We start from the raw sequence: 19,474 nt of genomic DNA on the forward strand, positions 1-19,474 counted from the left end.
TTCTTTCTTTTTTTTTTTTTTTTTTGAGGCGGAGTCTCGCTCTGTCGCCAGGGCTAGAGTGCAGTGGCCGGATCTCAGCTCACTGCAAGCTCCTCCTCTCGGGTTTACGCCATTCTCCTGCCTCAGCCTCCGGAGTACCTGGGACTACAGGCGCCCGCCACCTTGCCCAGCTAGTTTTTTTTTTTTTTTTTGTATTTTTTAGTAGAGATGGGGTTTCACCGTGTTAGCCAGGATGGTCTCGATCTCCTGACCTCATGATCCGCCCATCTCGGCCTCCCAAAGTGCTGGGATTACAGGCTTGAGCCACCGCGCCTGGCCTATTTTTTCTCTTTTGAGACGGAGTTTCACTCTTGTTGCCCAGGCTGGAGTGCAATGGTGCAATCTTGGCTCACCGCAACCTCCGCCTCCCCCCAGGTTCAAGTGATTCTCCTGCCTCAGCCTCCCGAGTAGCTGGGATTACAGACATGCACCACCACGCCCGGCTAATTTTGTATTTTTAGTAGAGACAGGGTTTCTCCATGTTGGTCAGGCTGGTTTCGAACTCCCAACCTCAGGTGGTCCACCTGCCTCAGCCTCCCAAAGTGCTGGGATTTACAGCCCCCCTCACCCCCCATCATCATCTAATCATCAAGTCTTGTAACATTTTCTTCTTAAATATCTTTTGAACCTGCCACTTTCTCTCCCTCCCCACTGCTTCCAGCCAGATCTTTATCACCGCCCTCTACTACTTCAAACGCTTCCTCACTAATGAGTCTACTTGCCTTTTCTCTTGCCCTCTTACTGTCCACCCACCATGCAGCAGCTAGAGAGATCCTTTTAAAACGCCATCTCACTCCCCTATGTAAAATCCTTCAAGAGCTTTCCAGTTCTTTTATAACAAACCCCCAATATTTGCCTTCCTCCTCACACTCAGTATGATCCTGCTACCCTAACTTCTGCATTTTTGTTGACTGGGCCAGTTCTTCTGGGCCTCAGAGCCTTCTCACATGCTGCTCCTCTCCCTGTAATGCTTATCACCTCCCTTCGGTCTCGGCAAGCTAAAGAACCGTTTCCTGACTACTGTACCTATGTTAGGTCCCTGTTACAGGCTCTCACAGTGGCATTTGCTATTCCTCTGGAGTACTTATCACAATCTAATGAGATATTTATTTGCATGATTATTTATTGTTGGTTGCCTCCACTAGAGGGCAGGGGCCTTGGGGATCTCCCGACCTACACCATGGATGCACCAAGGCTGCAGCAACCTTCCTATTTATCAAAAAGGATGTATTCAATGAATGAGAAAGGATGAAAGAGTGACGGGGAAAAAAGTAGGAGACTGAGAAGGCAGTAAGTGTGAGTGGCTCCCAACTTAGCCTCTTCTTCTCACAGTGCCTCTCAGCTCCGCAGCCTCTCCCAGGTCAGGTCTACCTGAACGATGTCCCGCTCTGCGTAGCGTCCTCTAGAGGACACGCGCACATCATCACCGTCCAACTCTTCCATTGCTGCAGAAAAGACACCCCTCAGCTGATTGGCCTCTCCAGCCCCACCCCCATGTTGCCACCTCCCTTTGAGCTCCCCTTTGGAGTCATCAGAAGAATGCCTAATGCTTGCGATCAAGTCCTACAAATATCAGGCTTTGTTATGGAGTTATTATTATTATTATTATTATGCCTCCCAGGCAGTCCGTCCCCCCAGGAACCCCAGGGGAAATATTAGTATCATCAGCCTTGATTCTGATAAGGAAACAGGTTCAGGGAAGGTCTGTGACTTGGCCAAGGCTTCACACAAGGGTATCTTACCTTGTCTCTTCTGTGAGGCAGGCCCAAGTACCCGACCCCCTCCCACTTTTCTCCTTCATTCTTAGTCCCACTCAGGGACACCCCTTCCTACTCACCCTCAAACATGGCTGGTCCTACCCCGACAATAATGATAGACATGGGCAATGAGGAGGCCTGTGGGGGAAAGATGGTGAATGGTTGGGGCAAGCAGCCATCACCAGGGAGGTGACTGTTGGCAGACAGTTCTCTGAGTATGTCTGGTTCTGTGTCATGGTTCTGCACATCTTGTAAGCAGAGGCATTGATTTTCTCTGCCCCAGACTACTTTTTGAAGGATGTTTCTATATCAAGCAGCCTTGAAAAATACAGTATTTTCCTCTAGAGCAGAGGGCATATTTGCATACTGTCCAATATAGTTTTAAAACAAGGTCTCCCTGGAGACCTTTGGAACAAAAGGCAAGCATGCTTACTGTCCATTATAAAAGACTCGAGTTCCCTAAGCTCAGGGTTCCTCTTCTGTAATGCAACCCGCAGTGGCTGCAAGTGTCATCTGTCCCTCTTCACATCATCCAGTGGGAACTGGGACTTAGAGAATTCAAGCAAATGCTAATACTCCAGCTACTGCTTTTGCTGGAAATCAAAGTCCTCTGTCTCTAATCCAAGAGTCTTGTGTCTTCTGCCAGCATCCATGAAACTGGCAGGCTAACTTGTTAGCTTGCAAGTAGGATAAAATCTCAGCCCCTTCACAGTATTAACATTACTCCTCCCTGCCAAGCCCTCCTCCTCAGACTCACGCTGACGATGGCCTCCTTGGTCTGCGTCATGTCAGAGATGACCCCATCAGTGATGATGAGCAGAACGTAGTACTGGGAACCATCAGAGATCTTGGCTGCAGCCCTGGATGAGAGGCCAAATCAGAATCCAGATGAAAGCCAGACAGGCCACAGGAATACCTTACCCACAGAGCTTCCACAGCCATTGTGTGGGCAGTGGGCAAGACCTGGAGCTTCTGAAACCCATGCTCCTTCCCCAGACCTGGCAGCCTGCCCCTGCCTGCATATGTGTATATATACATACACACACACACACACCTTTTTTTTTTTGAGACAGAGTCTCACCCTGTTGCCCAGGCTGGAGTGCAGTGGTATGATCTCGGCTCACTGCAACCTCCACCTCCCAGGCTCAGGTGATCCTCCTGCCTCAGCCTCCCGAGTAGCTGGGACTACAGGTATGTGCCACCATACCTGGTTAATTTTTATATATTTAGTAGAGATGGGGTTTCACCATGTTGCAGACTGGTCTTAAACTCCTGACCTCAAGTGAGCTGCCTGCCTCAGCCTTTCAAAGTGCTGGGATTACAGGCGTGAGCCACCGTGCCTAGCCTGCCTTCAGTAATATTTATTGAACACTTACTATGGTAGACACTGGAGATAACATGAGGAGAAAAAATAAATCCATCCCAGCCCTCTGGAGTGAGGCAGACATTAATCCAAGAATCACACAAAAAAGTGTAAAATTACCACTGTGATGAGTGCTGTGATGGAAGGGACACTGCTATGACAGGGTGCCAGAGGGGATCCTGGCCGGGTGCAGTGGCTCATGCCTGTAATCCCAGCACTTTGGGAGGCCAAGGTGGGCGGATCACTTGAGGCCAGGGATTTGAGACCAGCCTGGCCAACATGGTGAAACCCTGTCTCTATGAAAAATACAAAAACTAGCCAGGCATGGTAGTGGATGCCTGTAATCCCAGCTACTCGGGAGGCTGAGGCAGGAGAATCCTTGAACCCAGGAGGCGGAGGTTGTAGTGAGCTGAGATTGCGCCACTGCACTCCAGGCTGGGTGACAAGAGTGAGACTCCATCATAGATAGATTAGATAGATAGATAGATAGATAGATAGACAGACAGACAGACAAATGGGATCCTGACATGACCCAGAAGGTCAGCGAAGGTTTCTTTAAGGAAGTGATGTTTGAGGATAGAGAGGCTAAATGAAAGAGGAGGAGGATCTCTCTAGCAAGGGGGAACAGTAAGGCCAAAGGCACTAGAGTGGGGCTAAATGACAACTCCCCTGTGTGGAGGTCAGGAATTGAGGGAAGCAGAGTGGGCCATGTGGCTGAGGAAGCACAGAGCTTAGACACACAGGGATTTATCAACCCCTGGCAAGATTTTGATGTTCATACACGAGCAAGAGCAAAGGCTGAGGGCTTCCTTGCTTCCCTCTCCCCCATTTCTTCCCTCTCCCTTCTCCTCTCTGCCGACCACATCTCATTGCCTGGGCTGTTGGGCCCCGTGCAGTCTTCCCCTGGTCAATCTAATAGCTGCTTCCAGAGCTCCTTTTCCTTCTCTCACCAGTCTTTGAAGCCAATATTTTTTTTTCCACCTGAAAAGGATGTCAGAAGTTGTTGAGTCCAATCCCTTTATTATGCATAGTCAAAAAAAAAAAAAAAAAAAAAGACCTAGAGAGGGCACAAAGGTAGTGGGAGACCCTGGTCTCTTGACTTCCAGTCTTCAGTCCTGTGCAGACTGGAAAGGATGGAGCTGTGCTGTCCAGTAAGGTAACCTTAGCTGCATGTGGCTATTGAAATTTAAATTAATTAAATATAATTAAACATTCAGTTCCTTGGCCACCCTAGCTACTTTCACGTGCTCCATATCCATATGTGGCTGGTGAATACCATATTGGCCTGCACAGATAGATACAGAACTTTTCCATCATTGCAGAAAGTGCTATTGGATGGTGCTGTATTGAAACCTGATCTCAAAATGTGAGGAAAGGCACGGAGAGGGCGTAAAATTATAAAATAGCTTTGGGGACAGGTGGGGTGGCTCACGCCTGTAATCCGAGCACTTTGGGAGGCTGAGGCAGGAGAATCACTTGAGACCAAGAGTTTGAGAACAGCGTGGGCAACATAGTGAGGCCTGGGCTCTACGAAAAAAATTAATATTAACTGGGCTTGGTGGCACGTGCCTATAGTCTCAGCTACTCAGGAGACTGAGTCAGGAGGATTGCATGAGCCCAGTGTGCCATGATGGCACCACTGCACTCCAGTCTGGGAGACAGACTAAGACCCCAACTGAAATAAAGTCATAAAATAATTTTGGCTCAGTTTGCCCAGGGCGCAGAGTGGGAGTGGGTCATGATCCTCTTTTTTTTTTTTTTGAGACAGAGTCTCGCTCTGTTGCCCAGCCTGGAGTACAATGGCACAATCTTAGCTCACTGCAACCTCTACCTCCTGGGTTCAAGCAATTCTCCTGCCTCAGTCTCCTGAATAGCTGGGATTACAGGTGCCCACCACCATGCCCGGCTAATTTTTATATTGTTAATAGAGACAAGGTTTCACCATGCTGTCCATGCTGGTCTTGAATTCCTGATCTCAAGTGATCCACCCACCTCGGCCTCCCAAAGTGCTGGGATTACAGGCATGAGCCACTGCAGCTGGCCATGATTCTCCTTTACATCCCCTACCCACTTCCTGAATTCTGGTCCCAGCCTCCTCAGAGACCTGGCTTGGTACCTTTTCCTGTCACTTACTCATTTCACAAATAGCAACTGCATACCTACTATGTATCAGGCACCAAACTGGGTGCTGAGCATGGAGCAGAATAGGATATTGTCCTTGGGGAGAGAGAGGTTTAAACTACTAAAATGCATTGAGGTTAGGGCTTTGAGGATGTAACATCTAAGTACCTGAAAAATGGGTTGGGTTTAGCCAGGTGGTGATGGGGGTAGGAAGGTAAAGGGAAAAGTGTTCCAGAGAGAGAGAATGAGTAAGAGCAAATCACGAGGAGTTACATGTACAACTATAGCAGAGAGGCTGGACCTGGTGGCACATCTAAAATCCCAGTGCTTTGGGAGGATGAGATCAGAGGATCCCTTGAGCCCAGGAGTTTGAGACCAGCTGGGCAATGTAGCAAGACCCTGTCTCTACAAAAAATAACAAAATTAGCCTGGCGTGGTGACATGCACCTGTGGTCTTGGCTACTTAAAAGTCTCAGGTGGGAGGGAGGATTGGTTGAGCCCAGGAGTTCAAAGCTGCCGTGAGCTACAGTGGTACCACTGCACTCCAGCCTGAGCAACAGAGTGAGACCCTGCTCTTAAAAAAATAAATAAATAAATAAGGAACTATAGAAGAGAGGAGACAGTGGGCATAATGGAAGGGTTTGGGGGCACAGGAGGTACATCTTTGGTTCCCTGTAGATGCCTTGCATTTTCAAGGCTATTTTTATCTGGAAGTTAGCTGAGAAAACGGGTGAGTGGCCAGAGGCCAGTCTGTGCCTCACTTGGCTGTAGAGTGGGAAACAGCAGAGTCCATTGTGATCATCAAAATCGCAGATGTATACTTGACATACATCATCTAATTTGTTTTTTTCTTGTTGTTGTTTTGTTTTTTTGAGACAGAGTGTCGCTTTGTCTCTCAGGCTGGAATGCAGTGGTGTGATCTTGGCTAACTGCAAGCTCCGCTTCCCGGGTTCACGCCATTCTCCTGCCTCAGCCTCCCCAGCAGCTGGGACGCCTGCCACCATGCCCTGCTAACTTTTTGTACTTTTTTTAGTAGAGATGGGGTTTCACCGTGTTAGCCAGGATGGTTTCGATCTCCTGACCTCGTGATTCGCCCGCCTCGGCCTCCCAAAGTGCTGGGATTACAGGCTTGAGCCACCATGCCCTGCCATACATGATCTAATTTAATCCTCACCCCCATTCTATAAGGTAGGCACTTTAAAAGTTCCTATTTTTATGGCCAGGTGCAGTGGCTCATGCCTGTAATGAGATCATGCCACTGCACTCCAGCCTGGGTGACAGAGCAAGACTCCATCTCCAAAAAAAAAAAAAAAAAAAAAGGTTCCTGTGTTTAAAATGAGGAAGCTGAAGCTTGGAGACATTAAGTAGCATCCCCAAAGGGTTATGAAGCTAGAGTCCAAGCCCATGCCTGATCAGCTGAGCCTAAAACGGGAGCTCTTGATTCTCTTACTCTTTATCCCCAGGCTATTCTCTGTATAGTCCTCTGTATACAGTGTACACTCTAGTCATATTAAACTCTTTACTGTTTCATGAACTTGCCCCTTCATTCTTCTGTTTTTCACATGCCATTCCTTCTACCAGGCCTGCTCTGCTTCTGTTTCTCTGATAAAGTCTACCTCGTCCTCTAGACCCAGCTGAGTAGTCCCCTTTCTGGTACTGGAGCCTATGCCCTACCCCCTCCCTCTAGGATACTGCTCCACCCACCAAGATGGGCTGTCTGCTCCTCTAAGTGGGTTCTCACTGCATGATCTGCTGGATTAAGCTAGATGACTATAAGTACACTTAAAACACCTTTTTTCCCTAAATTAAACATGGATGCAATGTGAGAAGAATATAAAATTTGCATGAATTTTTAAGATGGAATTCAGAAACTTCAAAGACATTTTCAGCCTGACTGCTTTCGGCTATGCCCCCAGATTCCCCCAGAGGGACGCTGTCGCTTGCCTTTGCTGACAGGCGACTTGCTAGAAAAGTCTGGGAAGCTCTGGTCTACAGAAGGTAATGATTTATTTATATTTCTGTCTCCTGCACCAAGGCAGGAGCTCCCAAGGGCAGGGACTAGATCTGATTCATCTGTGAATCTTCAGTGCCCCAGCAGAGAACTAAGCACACAACAGATGCCCTTTGAATAGTGATAATGATAATAATAGTAACAGTAATAGCGAACACCTGTAGTATTTATGATGTGGCAGGCACTGTTCTAGGTGTTTGACATATATTAATTAGTTCTCACAACAACCCTATGAAGTAGACATTGTTACTTTCCTCATTTTACAAATGAGGAATAAGGCACAGAGAGGTTAAGAGTCTTGACCAAAGCCACAGCTAGTGAGTGATAGAACCAGTGTGTTAACTTGGCTAGTCTGGCTCCAGACCCCACACTCAGGATACATTGCCCTTTTACTGAATGTTAACTAAGTGAATGAATAAATTTTGAATTAGTGTAGTTGCATAAGATAATATTTAAGAAGTCTGCTTAATAACAACAAAAATATGATCAGGTTCCAGTATTAGTGGGGGAAAAAATCAGTAGTGAAATGTTATATGTATAATAATTTGACTATAATTATGGATGCATAAGGAAAGTAACTATATACATCCACATTCCATGGGCAGTATTCAGGGTGATTTTTTCATTTCTCTATTGAAATTTTCTACGGTTATTATTAAAGAATCTATTATCATTACTGCAAATTAGAAAACAAACAAATCTACTAGAATCGATACCTGAGTGAAAAAATAATCTGTACAACAAAACCCCATGTGTCAAGTTTGTTATGTAACAAACCTGCATGTGTACCCCTAAACTTAAAACGAAAGTTAAAAAAATAAATAAATCTTTGCTAGGGGAAAAAGTATATGGGCATATAAATCTCACTGAAATCCTTTCACTTTTATTCCCTTTTTGTTTCATCTTTTTTTTTTTTTTTTTTTTTTTTGAGATGGAGTCTCGCTCTGTCGCCCAGGCTGGAGTGCAGTGGCCGGATCTCAGCTCACTGCAAGCTCTGCCTCCCAGGTTTACGCCATTCTCCTGCCTCAGGCTCCCGAGTAGCTGGGACTACAGGCACCCGCCACCTCGCCCAGCTAGTTTTTTGTATTTTTTAGTAGAGACGGGGTTTCACCATGTTAGCCAGGATGGTCTCGATCTCCTGACCTCGTGATCTGCCCGTCTCGGCCTCCCAAAGTGCTGGGATTACAGGCTTGAGCCACTGCGCCCGGCCTGTTTCATCTTTTTACTTCTAAGCTTTCTGAGGGGCTTTGTGTTAGCTGGGTTTCTTCTATTTACTATAAAGTGGGGTTTGCTTATTTTTTATTCAATCAAATAATCTTTTTCTTTTTTAAGGTCAAACAGAGCTTATTTATGTTTATTGACATATGTTTGGTTTTAGTTCTGTCATTTCATAAGTTTGTTTTAAATTTATTTTAATACCCTCTGGTTTTTAAAGTCATTTGATATATGATCTGGGTTTTCTTTGCTTTGCTTTATGTGTGTGTGTGTGTGTGTGTGTGTGTGTGTGTGTGTATTTTTTTTTTTTTTGAGACAGAGTCTTGCTCTGTCACCCAGGCTGGAGTGCAGTGGCGTGACCTGAGCTCACTGCACCGTCTGCCTCCTGGGTTCAAACAGTTCTCTGCCTCAGCCTTCTGAGTAGCTGGGATTACAGGCGGTTGCCACCACGCCTGGCTAATTTTTGTATTTTTAGTAGAGACGGTGTTTCACCATCTTGGCCAGGCTGGTCTTGAACCGCTGACCTCGTGATTCACCCGCCTCGGCCTCCCAAAGTGCTGGGATTACAGGCGTGAGCCACCACGCCTAGGCTGCTTTGTATATTTTTATTCTGAAAACTTGGACAGTCACGCTTCTAGTTTTTAACTTATCATTTATTGAGTATGTACCATGGGCCAGACACTGTGCTAATACTTGTTACACTGTTATCTAATTTTAACCTTGCAATAACTCTATAAGGAAGCTGCTGTTGTCATCCATTATCATACCACCTTACAGGGAAGAAACGGATGCTTAAAGAGGCTAAGTTGCTTAAGGTCACATGGTTAGTGAATGGTGGAGCTAGGATCACACTCAGGTCTTATGCTAAAACTTAGGCCTTCACCACAGTGCTGCAGGTTCTTCTCTCTCTTACCCAAACTCAAGCCCTGGGTTGTCATTCTCAGGCAGTGGGGTTAGGGTAATTTGCTGACACCCTTTCTGCCCAATAATAAGGTACAGTCATCCCTCAGTATCCACAGGGGATTGGTTCCAAGACCCCTGTTGATACCAAACTCCTCAGATACTCAAGTCTGTTATATAAAATGGCGTAGTATTTGCATATAACCTATACACATCCTCCCGTATAGTTTAATTTTTAAAATTTAAATATTTAATTTTTAAAAAATGAGCCAGGCATGGTGGCTTATGCTTGTAATCCCAGCACTTTGGGAGGCTGAGCAGGCGGATCACCTGAGGTTGGGAGTTCAAGACCAGCCTGACCAACATGGTGAAATGTCTCTACTAAAAACAAAAATGAGCTGAGCGTGGTGGCGTGCACCTGTAATACCTGCTATTTGGGAGGCTGAGGCAGGAGAATTGCTTGAATCTGGGAGGTGGAGGTTGCAGTGAGCTAAGATCATGCCACTGCACTCCAGCATGGTGACAGAGCAAGACTCTGTCTCAAAAAAAAAAAAAGAAAGAAAAAAAAAAGAGATGGGGTCTCACTATATTGCCCAAGTTGGTCTTGAACTCCTAGGCTCAAGTGATTCTCCTGCCTCAGTCTCCTAAAGTGTTGGGATTACCCACTGTGCCTGGCCTCTCCTGTATACTTTAAATCATCCCACATTACTTAGAGTGCTCCTGACTGTCCTTGGGGAATCAGTCCCTTATGTAGGTCCCCTCATTTCCCCCAACCTCCACCCAGTTCCCTTACCTGGCCACTTGGTTGATGACAGGAGCAAAGTAGGTGGGCCCGTAGAGCTGCACTGTGCGCAGGCTCTGGAAATAGCTCTCCAGCACACCCTCGATGCCCACACAGTTAGGGTCCTCATCATTGTTGTTCTGTCAAAGAATATGCCCTGCCAGGCTGAGCCCATGCAGGGTACATCCAGGAGTGCTCTGATTCCAGCTCACTCCTTCCATTTTCCATCAGTCCCTTTCATGCTCCCCTCCAAACCCAGCCCTGCTCCCCTCCCTGCTCTGCTATCCTCTCATAGCTTCCTGTTCCTCTACATGCCCTTTGAAGAAATGTAAACAGAACAAAATCATCAACTTGGGTGAACCAGATGCCAGGGCATGGAGATTAAGCTCTGGCCAATACCATACCAGGGGGAACTGGTGGGAGATCCGTCCCTCTGGGGGCAGCTTGGCCCCAAAGCCATAAGCTGGGAAGAGCTTGTCACTGTCATAGTCCTGGATGATCTCTCCCACTGCCTTGAGGGCCATGGCATAGGCGCTGAGCTGGTAGGGACTCATGTAGTGCAGGGAGGTAGGCTGCAGAGGATTCCCTGTAGGGACACAGGAACCCCAGCCTCATGATCATCTGGATCATCCATCTGCTCACCTGCTTATCTTTGTGTGCACTCATCCACCTGTATCCATTTATCTGCCCTCTGCCTATGTCCTCCCTCCTTATTTTACCCAATCATCCATTTGTTCATTTATCCATCTATCCACTTACCCATCCCTATATCTGTTCATCCATTTACCTACCTACCCACACATCCATCCATCCATCCACCCATCCACCTGGCCATACATCTATCTTTCAGTCTACTTATACATCTTTATCCACCAATCTCTCCATTCTCTTATGCAGCTACCTGCTTACCCACTCATCCATCCATCAGTCCATCCATCCATCCACCCATCCACCCACTTGTCTACTTGCCATTTTTCTTCATTTTCCATCCATCTATATAGCAGTATTATTTTATCCATCCAGCTAGCCAGCCCTCTCCATTCCATTCATTCTCTTGTCTGTTCTCATATGGATTTATCCACTCATGCATTTCCCCTATCTAATTACTTGTTATTTCCCCAACTTAAACTTTGGTCCATTTGTCCACCCACATACCCATCCATGCATCTACTTGGCTAACCTATTATACTCACTCACCAACCCATGTACCCACTCCATTTGTTCATGGATCTATACATTCATTCAAGACTCACCACCTATTCACCTATCCATCTCTCCTTATATCCCCTTTCTCTCTCATCCATCAGCCTACTCATCCACCTGTTGAGCTGTATATCCTTTCAACCCTCTGTGATCCATCTACCCATCTATTTTTCTGTACTCTATTTTCCTGGCTGGGTTTTGCCTAAGTTTGTGCTTCTTGGGTAGGTAAACTCTTATCCCTAGGTAGGAATCCAGACCAACTCCTAATGACTCCCTTAGAAGTCCCTTCCCACCTCCCCCTTTTTCACTCATCCATGTCTCACCATTGGAAGCCGTGAAGTCAATAGCTACTGTGAAGTTCAGCTGTGTCCTGTTGGGGAAGCAGATGAATTGAGAAGTGAGGAACTAATAATTATTACTTCACTATTTCTCAAACAGTAATGTGCATATGGATCACCTGGGGCTCATGTTACAATGCAGATTCTGATCCAGATGGTCTGGGTAGAGCCTAACAAACTCCCCAGTAATGCTGATGCTGCTGGCTCATGGACCACACTTTAGGTAGCAGAATTAAATGCCTGCTGTGTGGCAGGTGTATTATAGGTCATTTAATTTAACCCTTACTATAGCCCTGAAGTAGTAATTAATATTCCCATTTGGCTGGGCGCCATGGCTCACGCCTGTAATCCCAGCCCTTTGGGAGGCCGAGGCAGGCGGATCACCTGAGGTCTGGAGTTCGAGACCCGCCCGACCAAAAGGGGGACCCCCCCCCCCCCCCCCAACCATCTCTACTAAAAATAAAAAAATTAGCCAGGCGTGGTGGCGCATGCCTGTAATCCCCACTACTTGGGAGGCTGAGGCAGAAGAATTGCTTGAACCCGAAGGCGGAGGTTGCAGTGAACCAAGATCGCACCATTGCACTTCAGCCTGGACAACAAGAGTGAAACATCGTCTCAAAAAAAAAAAAAAATCCTCATTTTACATAGGAGAAAAGTGAAGTGCAGAGAAGCAAAGTACCTTTCCCAGGTCTGCTTGCTTCCACCAAACCAAACAGAATGTCCCCTATAGTCTGCTTGGCTTTTCCCTCTGTCTCTACCTCTCCGTCTTGCCTGACTATAACTTCCTTCGTGCCCCAATTTAGGTTACTGGGGCCACCAATGAAGACCACTGGTCTGGGAGCCGTCTTCCTGGGAGAAGCTGAAAGCCAAGAATGAAAGCAGCCCCATGAAGGGAACTAAGAGGAGCAGTATTCTGCATTTTACAGAGCACTTTGTAGTTGGCGAAGTGTTTTAAAGTTTATCTACATGGTCTCACTGGACCCTGACCATTCATAAATAAGAAACCTGGGGCTCAGAACTGGGAGTAATTTATTTCCGGGCTTTCAGCCCAGAGCTTGGCCTGTGACTCACCCTCCCTTGATGTAATCAACAAAAGTGAATTCAGAGTCCACAGAGAAGGAGAGCAGCGTCACCTGTGGGACAGAATAGGCAGCTCTGGCACTTTGGAAAAGGCAGTTGGGTTGGCAGAAGGGAGTGAGGCATATAGGGGCTTGGAAAGAGGCACGTGATGGGAGGCACATGATTCCACCTGCTCCCCCAGTCAGCCCCACCCTGTTCAACTTCTGACAGGGAAAAAGGGGAAGCTGTCAGAAACATAGTTGAATTTCCAAAAGTATATTAAATTGGGAAATACAACTTAGGTTTTTTTCTTTTATTCTGCAAAAGAGTAAAATCAGAAAAATTTCCTGAGTGAGAAAAACAAAAACTTAAGTGGTGCTCCTTGTGCCCAGTATTACTATTCCAAGTAATCTGTGCCCACTGTCTTGCCCTGCCCTCAATATTTCTCATGCTGTGTCAATGGGGACAGACACGGAAGGATCCAGGGAGGGCCACAGCTCTAGGGAGCACTCACAGTTCCTGAGTTGACATATTTTTTCTTCTTACATTTCTTCCGAGGGTTAAGTACCTAAGTGGAGGAGGTAACAGTGATGATGAGAAACAAAGGAAGGGAGGTGCAGACTCAGCACACTGGGATGGAGGGCCTGGGTGATCTGGACAGGGCTGGAATGCTCACCTCATATACTGTGAACTGGTTCTGGGCCTTGCTCAGCTCCCGGTAGCTGGTGGTGAACTCACCAATGAAATCGTGGCTGCAATGAGGTGGGTGTGGCTAAGCAGCAGCTGCTGCTGGTTTGGAACCAGACCTGAACCCAATCTTTTATTCCTTCTATCCTAAATCCCTACTTAGGCTGCAGGGCAGCCTAGTGCTGGGGCCATAAGGGAGGCCAAACATAGGGGAAAAACAGGAAGAGACAGTGTCCAGAGAGACAATTGAGGGGATCAGTTGTACCCAAGACCCTGGTGTTTATCATCACCTTTCCTGGCTCCTAAAGCTACTTTGGGGTTCTCAGTGAATGTACAACCTATTATTGAGAACTGCTTGGGTCAAGTACAGAAGAAGGGACCATGTGGGGCAGTTCTACCTTCCATCCCGATCCCAGTCGTACACGTCAATCTTCACGGTTCTGAAATGTAGGAGACAAACATATGCTGGGTGTGTATGATAAATCCCAGAGACACCCTCATACACTTAACCACACACACATATCATCTCCCCATCCACCCGTCTGTCTTCCCATTAAGTTGTTCATCTTTCAACCTACCTCCCATCCTGTCTATTCATTCATCAGTCCATGCCTGTACCCAACCACCTACCCCTGTTAATACTACTGTGGTTAGTACCACTAGTACTTTTTTTGTTTGGTCGGTTTTTTTACTACGTTGAGCCTTATTGTATTGCAGGCATTATTCTCAGCACATTCACAGATTGTCTCATTTAACTTAACAATCACCCTATATAAAGTAAGTACTATTATTCTTATCTTGGGATAAGGAGATTGAGATACAAAAAAAAAAAAAAAAAAAAAGTAATTTGGCTAAGATCCCATAGCTAGTAAATGACTGAACTGAGATTTAAACCCAGGCATCCTGATTCCAAAGACTTTGTTCTTAACTGTCATGCCTAAATCATTCCATATGTCTACCTATCAGTATATCAGCCCATCCAACCATCCGTCTATCCATCTAGCTACCTATTTACCCATACATTTGCCAGTCCAATTACCTATCAGTTCATCTCTTTGGCTACCTAACTATATGTCTAGCCATTCACTGACTCACTGAGGCATGCAAGCATCCATCTGTCTATCTACCCAACTGTATAACATCTACCCATCTGGTTATCCATTCATCAGCATAACGATTCATCTACTCATGTATGTGCCCATCCATTCTTCCACCCTTCCACCTACCGTCTATCTTTATACTACCCATTTACTCATTCATTTGGTTGGCCTATCCATCTAATTTATACCCATCCATCAACTAATTCACCTACAAATCCATCCATTCATCCATTTGCCATCTATTCATCTATCCAACCATCAATCCACTTGTCACTCAACCTATCTTTTTGTATTCCACCTGCTTTTCTGTTCATCCTCCTGCCTCCCTAGTCATCCATCAAACTCTCATTTACCAATTTATCACCCACCCATCCATCAGCTCATCTATCTGTTAATCACCCATCATCTGTATATCCACAGATCCACCCATCATCAGTCCAATTATCCATTCATCTGCTATCCATTCATTTATCTGCCCCTCTACCCACCCACCAATTCACTCATATATCCATCCACATGTGTATCCAACCATTCGCTAGTTTACCCATCCAACGATCCATCCATGTACCTGCTTATTCATTCGTTAATCTGCCCTTTCATCTACCCATCCACCCACTGTTCCATCCATCAGTCGATCCATCCCTGGATAGTCCACCTATCCATCTGTATGGCTATCCATCTGCCTGTCCATCCACCCAACCTCATGCTGCAAACTCTGTCTCACTGAGCAGGACCCTCCAATGCTATTATGATACTTCTACTATCATTCCTGGGCCCAGGAACCCCACTGGCATGTCCTTGGCTCCTTATTCCCTAGCTTATGCCGGAGCCAACCTGTCATAGTCTCCATTGCACAGAGCCCGCACAGGGATGCTGAAGGGCTGCCACACAGGATTCAGTGTGTTTTTCACAACCTCTGTCTTGTGGCAGATGGTGAACCTGGAGGGGAGTGGGAAGGATTGGTATAATTTATCTCGTGCCTGGGGGTAGGACTGAATCCAGAGACAGAACCGGATGCTCTCAGAGATTCCTGAGATTACCCCACTTGTTAAGCACATGCCCCACCCCAGCCTAACAGCCCTGATGGCAGTGACTCACGTGCCATCCTCATTGCTCCTGTAGAACACAAGAAAGGGGTCTGATTTCCCAAAGAAGTCCTTCTTGTCCAGCTTGTTTGCACACAGCTGCATGGTGGCAATGTCCTAGGGATGGATGAAGTTGGGCTGGTGACACCCAAATTGCCCATAGCCTTCAGACAGCAGTCCATTAAAGGGTTTATGGGGAGAAAAGGGAGCTCCTGGGTCTAGCATGTGGCCCTTACTGACCCGACAATTGCTAAGCTCTTCTGCAGTCAGCAATATGGTCCCACACTTCTTGCCTGGTACACCCCTGGAAGCAGAAAAAGCCTCTTAGTGAGAGGAGGGAGGGTAGGCAACAAGGATTGAGTGGCCAGTTTGGGATTAGGTGGGCCAGGGGATTCAGTTTGCCATTTACTGACAGTCCCTTTTGTCTTGAGTGCCTTCTGGTGAGGAAGGGCCTCACTTTGACCAGGTGGGGTCTGCAGTCTGGTAAAAAGGGGTTAGAACAGCTTAGGTGAACATCTCACAAAAGTAGCATGGGAAAGGCAAGGGATTTAAAGTCAGTGGATTTTATGATTGTTAAGCTGTGTGACCCTGGGCAAGTTATTTCCCCTTCCTCAGCTTTAGTTTTTTTCTCTGTGAAATGGGAATCGTGATGACTTGTCAGGGCTGTGAAGAGATCTGAATGAGTGCATGGAAGGAAAATCAACTCGTAATCTTTATAGATATGAGCTGGTTGTATTCTTCAAAGCCGACTCTGGTTCCTACTATATGCTGGGTGCTGTGATAGATATGAATTGGGCAACTGGCACTCTCCAGCTCTGCTAGACTGCCCACAGGGAGCTTCAGGGGCAGGGGGAGGTGGAATGCCAAAGCCAATAGGTAAATAGAGTGGGTTGTAGTGATACTGAATGAGGGAGAAGAATTTCTGTCCAGACCCAGGGACAAAGGGCTGGTTTGTTAGGTCAAAGCTGATGTGCTTTCTGAAGACCATAGAGAGGGAGATTTAAAAGACAAGGGAAACCTTATCCTTTCCTGACCCTAGAAGGAACACTTCCATGTGCTTGAACGGTGCATACAAGGACCCCCAAGAGACCTTGGGCCTGTGAACCCTGATTCCCAAAGGGATCCAAAATGTGGCAGGGAGAAAACTAGGTCAGGAGGGTCCTGGATTCCAGTCCTGGCTCTAACTTGCTATGTGATTTTCCCTGTCCTTAGAATGAGAGTTGAACTATTTCTTTGGATCCTTTGATCTTTGACTCTTTGTGCTTTACCAAGAGGGAGCGTGATGAGAATAGGGAGTATTCGCCTACGGCTGGGCGTGGTGGCTCACGCCTGTAATCCTAACATTTTGGGAGGCCGAGGCGGGTGGACCACCCGAGGTCACGAGCTCGAGACCAGCCTGACCAACATGGTGAAACCCTCTCTCTACTAAAAAGACAAAAAAAAGAAAAAAAATTAGCTGGGTGTGGTGGCGGGCACCTGTAATACCAGCTACTGGGGAGGCTGAGGCAGGAGAATTGCTTGAACCCGGGAAGCAGAGTTTGCAGTGAGCTGAGATCGAGCCCTTGCACTCCAGCCTGGTTGACAGAGTGAGACTCCGTCTCAAAATAATAATAATAATAATAATAATAATAATAATAATAATAATAATTCACCTGCACATCCAGGACCAACAAATTGTTGATCCTGTTGCCTCCTCACTGTTCTTTGCCTCCTTGATGTTCTCCCTTACCACCTCATTCATCCAGTGTGAATTCCAGTCAGTGATTATAATAATCATTCCCTTGCATCCTGTCTCTTTTTTCCTTCTCTCACTTTTTTTTTTTTAAGAGTTGGGGTCGGCCGGGTGCGGTGGCTCAAGCCTGTAATCCCAGCACTTTGGGAGGCCGAGACGGGCGGATCATGAGGTCAGGAGATCGAGACCATCCTGGCTAACACAGTGAAACCCCGTCTCTACTAAAAAAATACAAAAAACTAGCTGGGCGAGGTGGCGGGTGCCTGTAGTCCCAGCTACTCAGGAGGCTGAGGCAGGAGAATGGCGTGAACCCGGGAGGTGGAGCTTGCAGTGAGCCCAGATTGCGCCACTGCACTCCAGCCTGGGCGACAGAGCGAGACTCCGTCTCAAAAAAAAAAAAAAAAAAAAAAAGAGTTGGGGTCTCACTCTGTTACCCAGGCTGAAGTACAGTGGCACAGTCATAGCTCACTGAAGCCTCAAATTCCTGGACTCGAGATCCTCCCACATCAGCCTCTCAAGTAGCTGAGACTACAGGTGCACATCACTACACCTGGCTAATGTTTAAATTTTTACTTTTTTAGAGACAAGGTCTGGCTATGTTACCCAGACTGATGTTGAACTCCTGGCTTCAAGAGATCCTCCTGCCTCAGCCTCCCAAAGTGCTTCGATTACAGGTGTGAGCCACTGGCCCAGCCTTTTCTCTCACTTTCGATATATTTATTTGGCAGAACCACAGCTCTAGTTAAGCCTAACTCTGCCTAACCCATACTGTACCTGTGAAAATGAACATGGCCAGACAAAAACACAATTATGTGAACTTGTCTTGTTTCACATGCATGACTGCAGACCTCAAGAGGGTCTTTATTGTTGCCTCGGATTCATACGTCCCAAGGCCCTTCACTCTCTGGTAGATGGTAGTTCTGGTAGATGGCAGTTTCACTCCTTCTCTTTCCTCAACCCCTAAAGCCTCCTCCCCTATCCGCATTCTCAGCCAATGACCTTGTTTCCTACTCACTGAACAAAATTGAAGCAACCAGAAGAGAATGTCCACCCACCACCACACCTACTCTGCCACCAGTATCTTCACCCACACAAGTGTGACTCCTACAGTTGCTATAAATGAACTGTCCTTGTGCCTATTTATCCCTCCACTGTGTACTATATTTCATACTGTCTTGTCTGCACAAGAACATCACTTCAGTAATGCTCACCTCTTTTTATTACATCAAGTTTTCAGTTTCTACTTGGTCATTCCCATCAATATGTAAATATAGTATAATTTTCCTTTTTTTTTTTTCTGTAGAGATGGAGCCTCACTATGTTACCCAGGCTGGTCCTGAACTCCTGGGCTCAAGTGATCCTCTCACCTCAGCCTCCAGAGCAGCTGGGATTACACTACGCCCAGCCAATGTGATATAATTTATCCCATGTTAAATTTTTTTTCCTTTTTTTTTTATGAGATGGAGTCTCGCTCTGTCACCCAGGCTGGAGTGCAATGGTGTGATCTCGGCTCACTGCAACCTCTGCCCCCTGGGTTCAAGCGATTCTCCTGCCTCATCCTCCCTAGTAGCTGGGATTACAGGTGCGCTCCACCACACCCAGTTAATTTTTGTATTTTTAGTAGAGACAGGGTTTCACCATGTTGGCCAGGCTGGTCTTGAACTCCTGACCTCAGGTGATCCACCTGCCTTCACCTTTAGGAGGCTTCAGCCTCCTGAAGTGCTTGGATTACGGGTGTGAGCCACCGCGCCCAGCCTCATGTTAAAAAATTATAAACTTGGCCGGGCATGGTGGCTCACATCTGTAATCCCAGCACTTTGGGAGGCTAAGGTGGGTGGATCACGAGGTAAGGCGTTCAAGACCAGCGTGGCCAAGATGGCGAAACCCCATCTCTACTAAGAACTACAAAAATTAGCCGGGTGCGGTGGCAGGCGCCTGTAATCCAAGCTACTCGGGAGGCTGAGGCAGAAGAATCACTTAAACCGGGGCGGCAGAGGTTTGTAGTGAGCTGAGATCACACCACTGCACTCCAGCCTGGGCGACAGAGTGAGACTCCATCTCAAAAAAAAAAAAAAAAAAAAAA

The 19,474-nt window shown here is 46.7% G+C and overlaps 1 protein-coding gene across 2 annotated transcripts in view; it reads right to left on the bottom strand.

Annotated features, from left to right (window-relative positions):
- Nucleotides 1–19,474, bottom strand: part of CPNE9 (copine family member 9) — a 26,834-nt gene that overhangs the window by 1,388 nt on the left and 5,972 nt on the right. The window contains exons 8-21 of one of the 2 annotated variants that reach the window (XM_023218530.3): nt 15,900–15,963; nt 15,673–15,776; nt 15,409–15,513; nt 13,873–13,914; nt 13,464–13,539; nt 13,302–13,355; nt 12,800–12,861; nt 11,714–11,760; nt 10,592–10,773; nt 10,200–10,327; nt 2,554–2,656; nt 1,877–1,934; nt 1,411–1,484; nt 1,149–1,248 (exon numbers count right to left, since the gene is read on the bottom strand). In XM_023218530.3, the coding sequence (XP_023074298.1) occupies nt 1,213–1,248; nt 1,411–1,484; nt 1,877–1,934; nt 2,554–2,656; nt 10,200–10,327; nt 10,592–10,773; nt 11,714–11,760; nt 12,800–12,861; nt 13,302–13,355; nt 13,464–13,539; nt 13,873–13,914; nt 15,409–15,513; nt 15,673–15,776; nt 15,900–15,963 (1,135 nt within the window). In that variant the 3' untranslated portion in view covers nt 1,149–1,212. Of the gene's footprint in view, nt 1–1,148; nt 1,249–1,410; nt 1,485–1,876; nt 1,935–2,553; nt 2,657–10,199; nt 10,328–10,591; nt 10,774–11,713; nt 11,761–12,799; nt 12,862–13,301; nt 13,356–13,463; nt 13,540–13,872; nt 13,915–15,408; nt 15,514–15,672; nt 15,777–15,899; nt 15,964–19,474 lie in introns of those variants that run through there. The other variant, XM_023218529.3, reaches the window with a different exon arrangement.

This window comes from Piliocolobus tephrosceles, chromosome 2, assembly GCF_002776525.5.
Source record: "Piliocolobus tephrosceles isolate RC106 chromosome 2, ASM277652v3, whole genome shotgun sequence".
NCBI lineage: Eukaryota > Metazoa > Chordata > Mammalia > Primates > Cercopithecidae > Piliocolobus > Piliocolobus tephrosceles.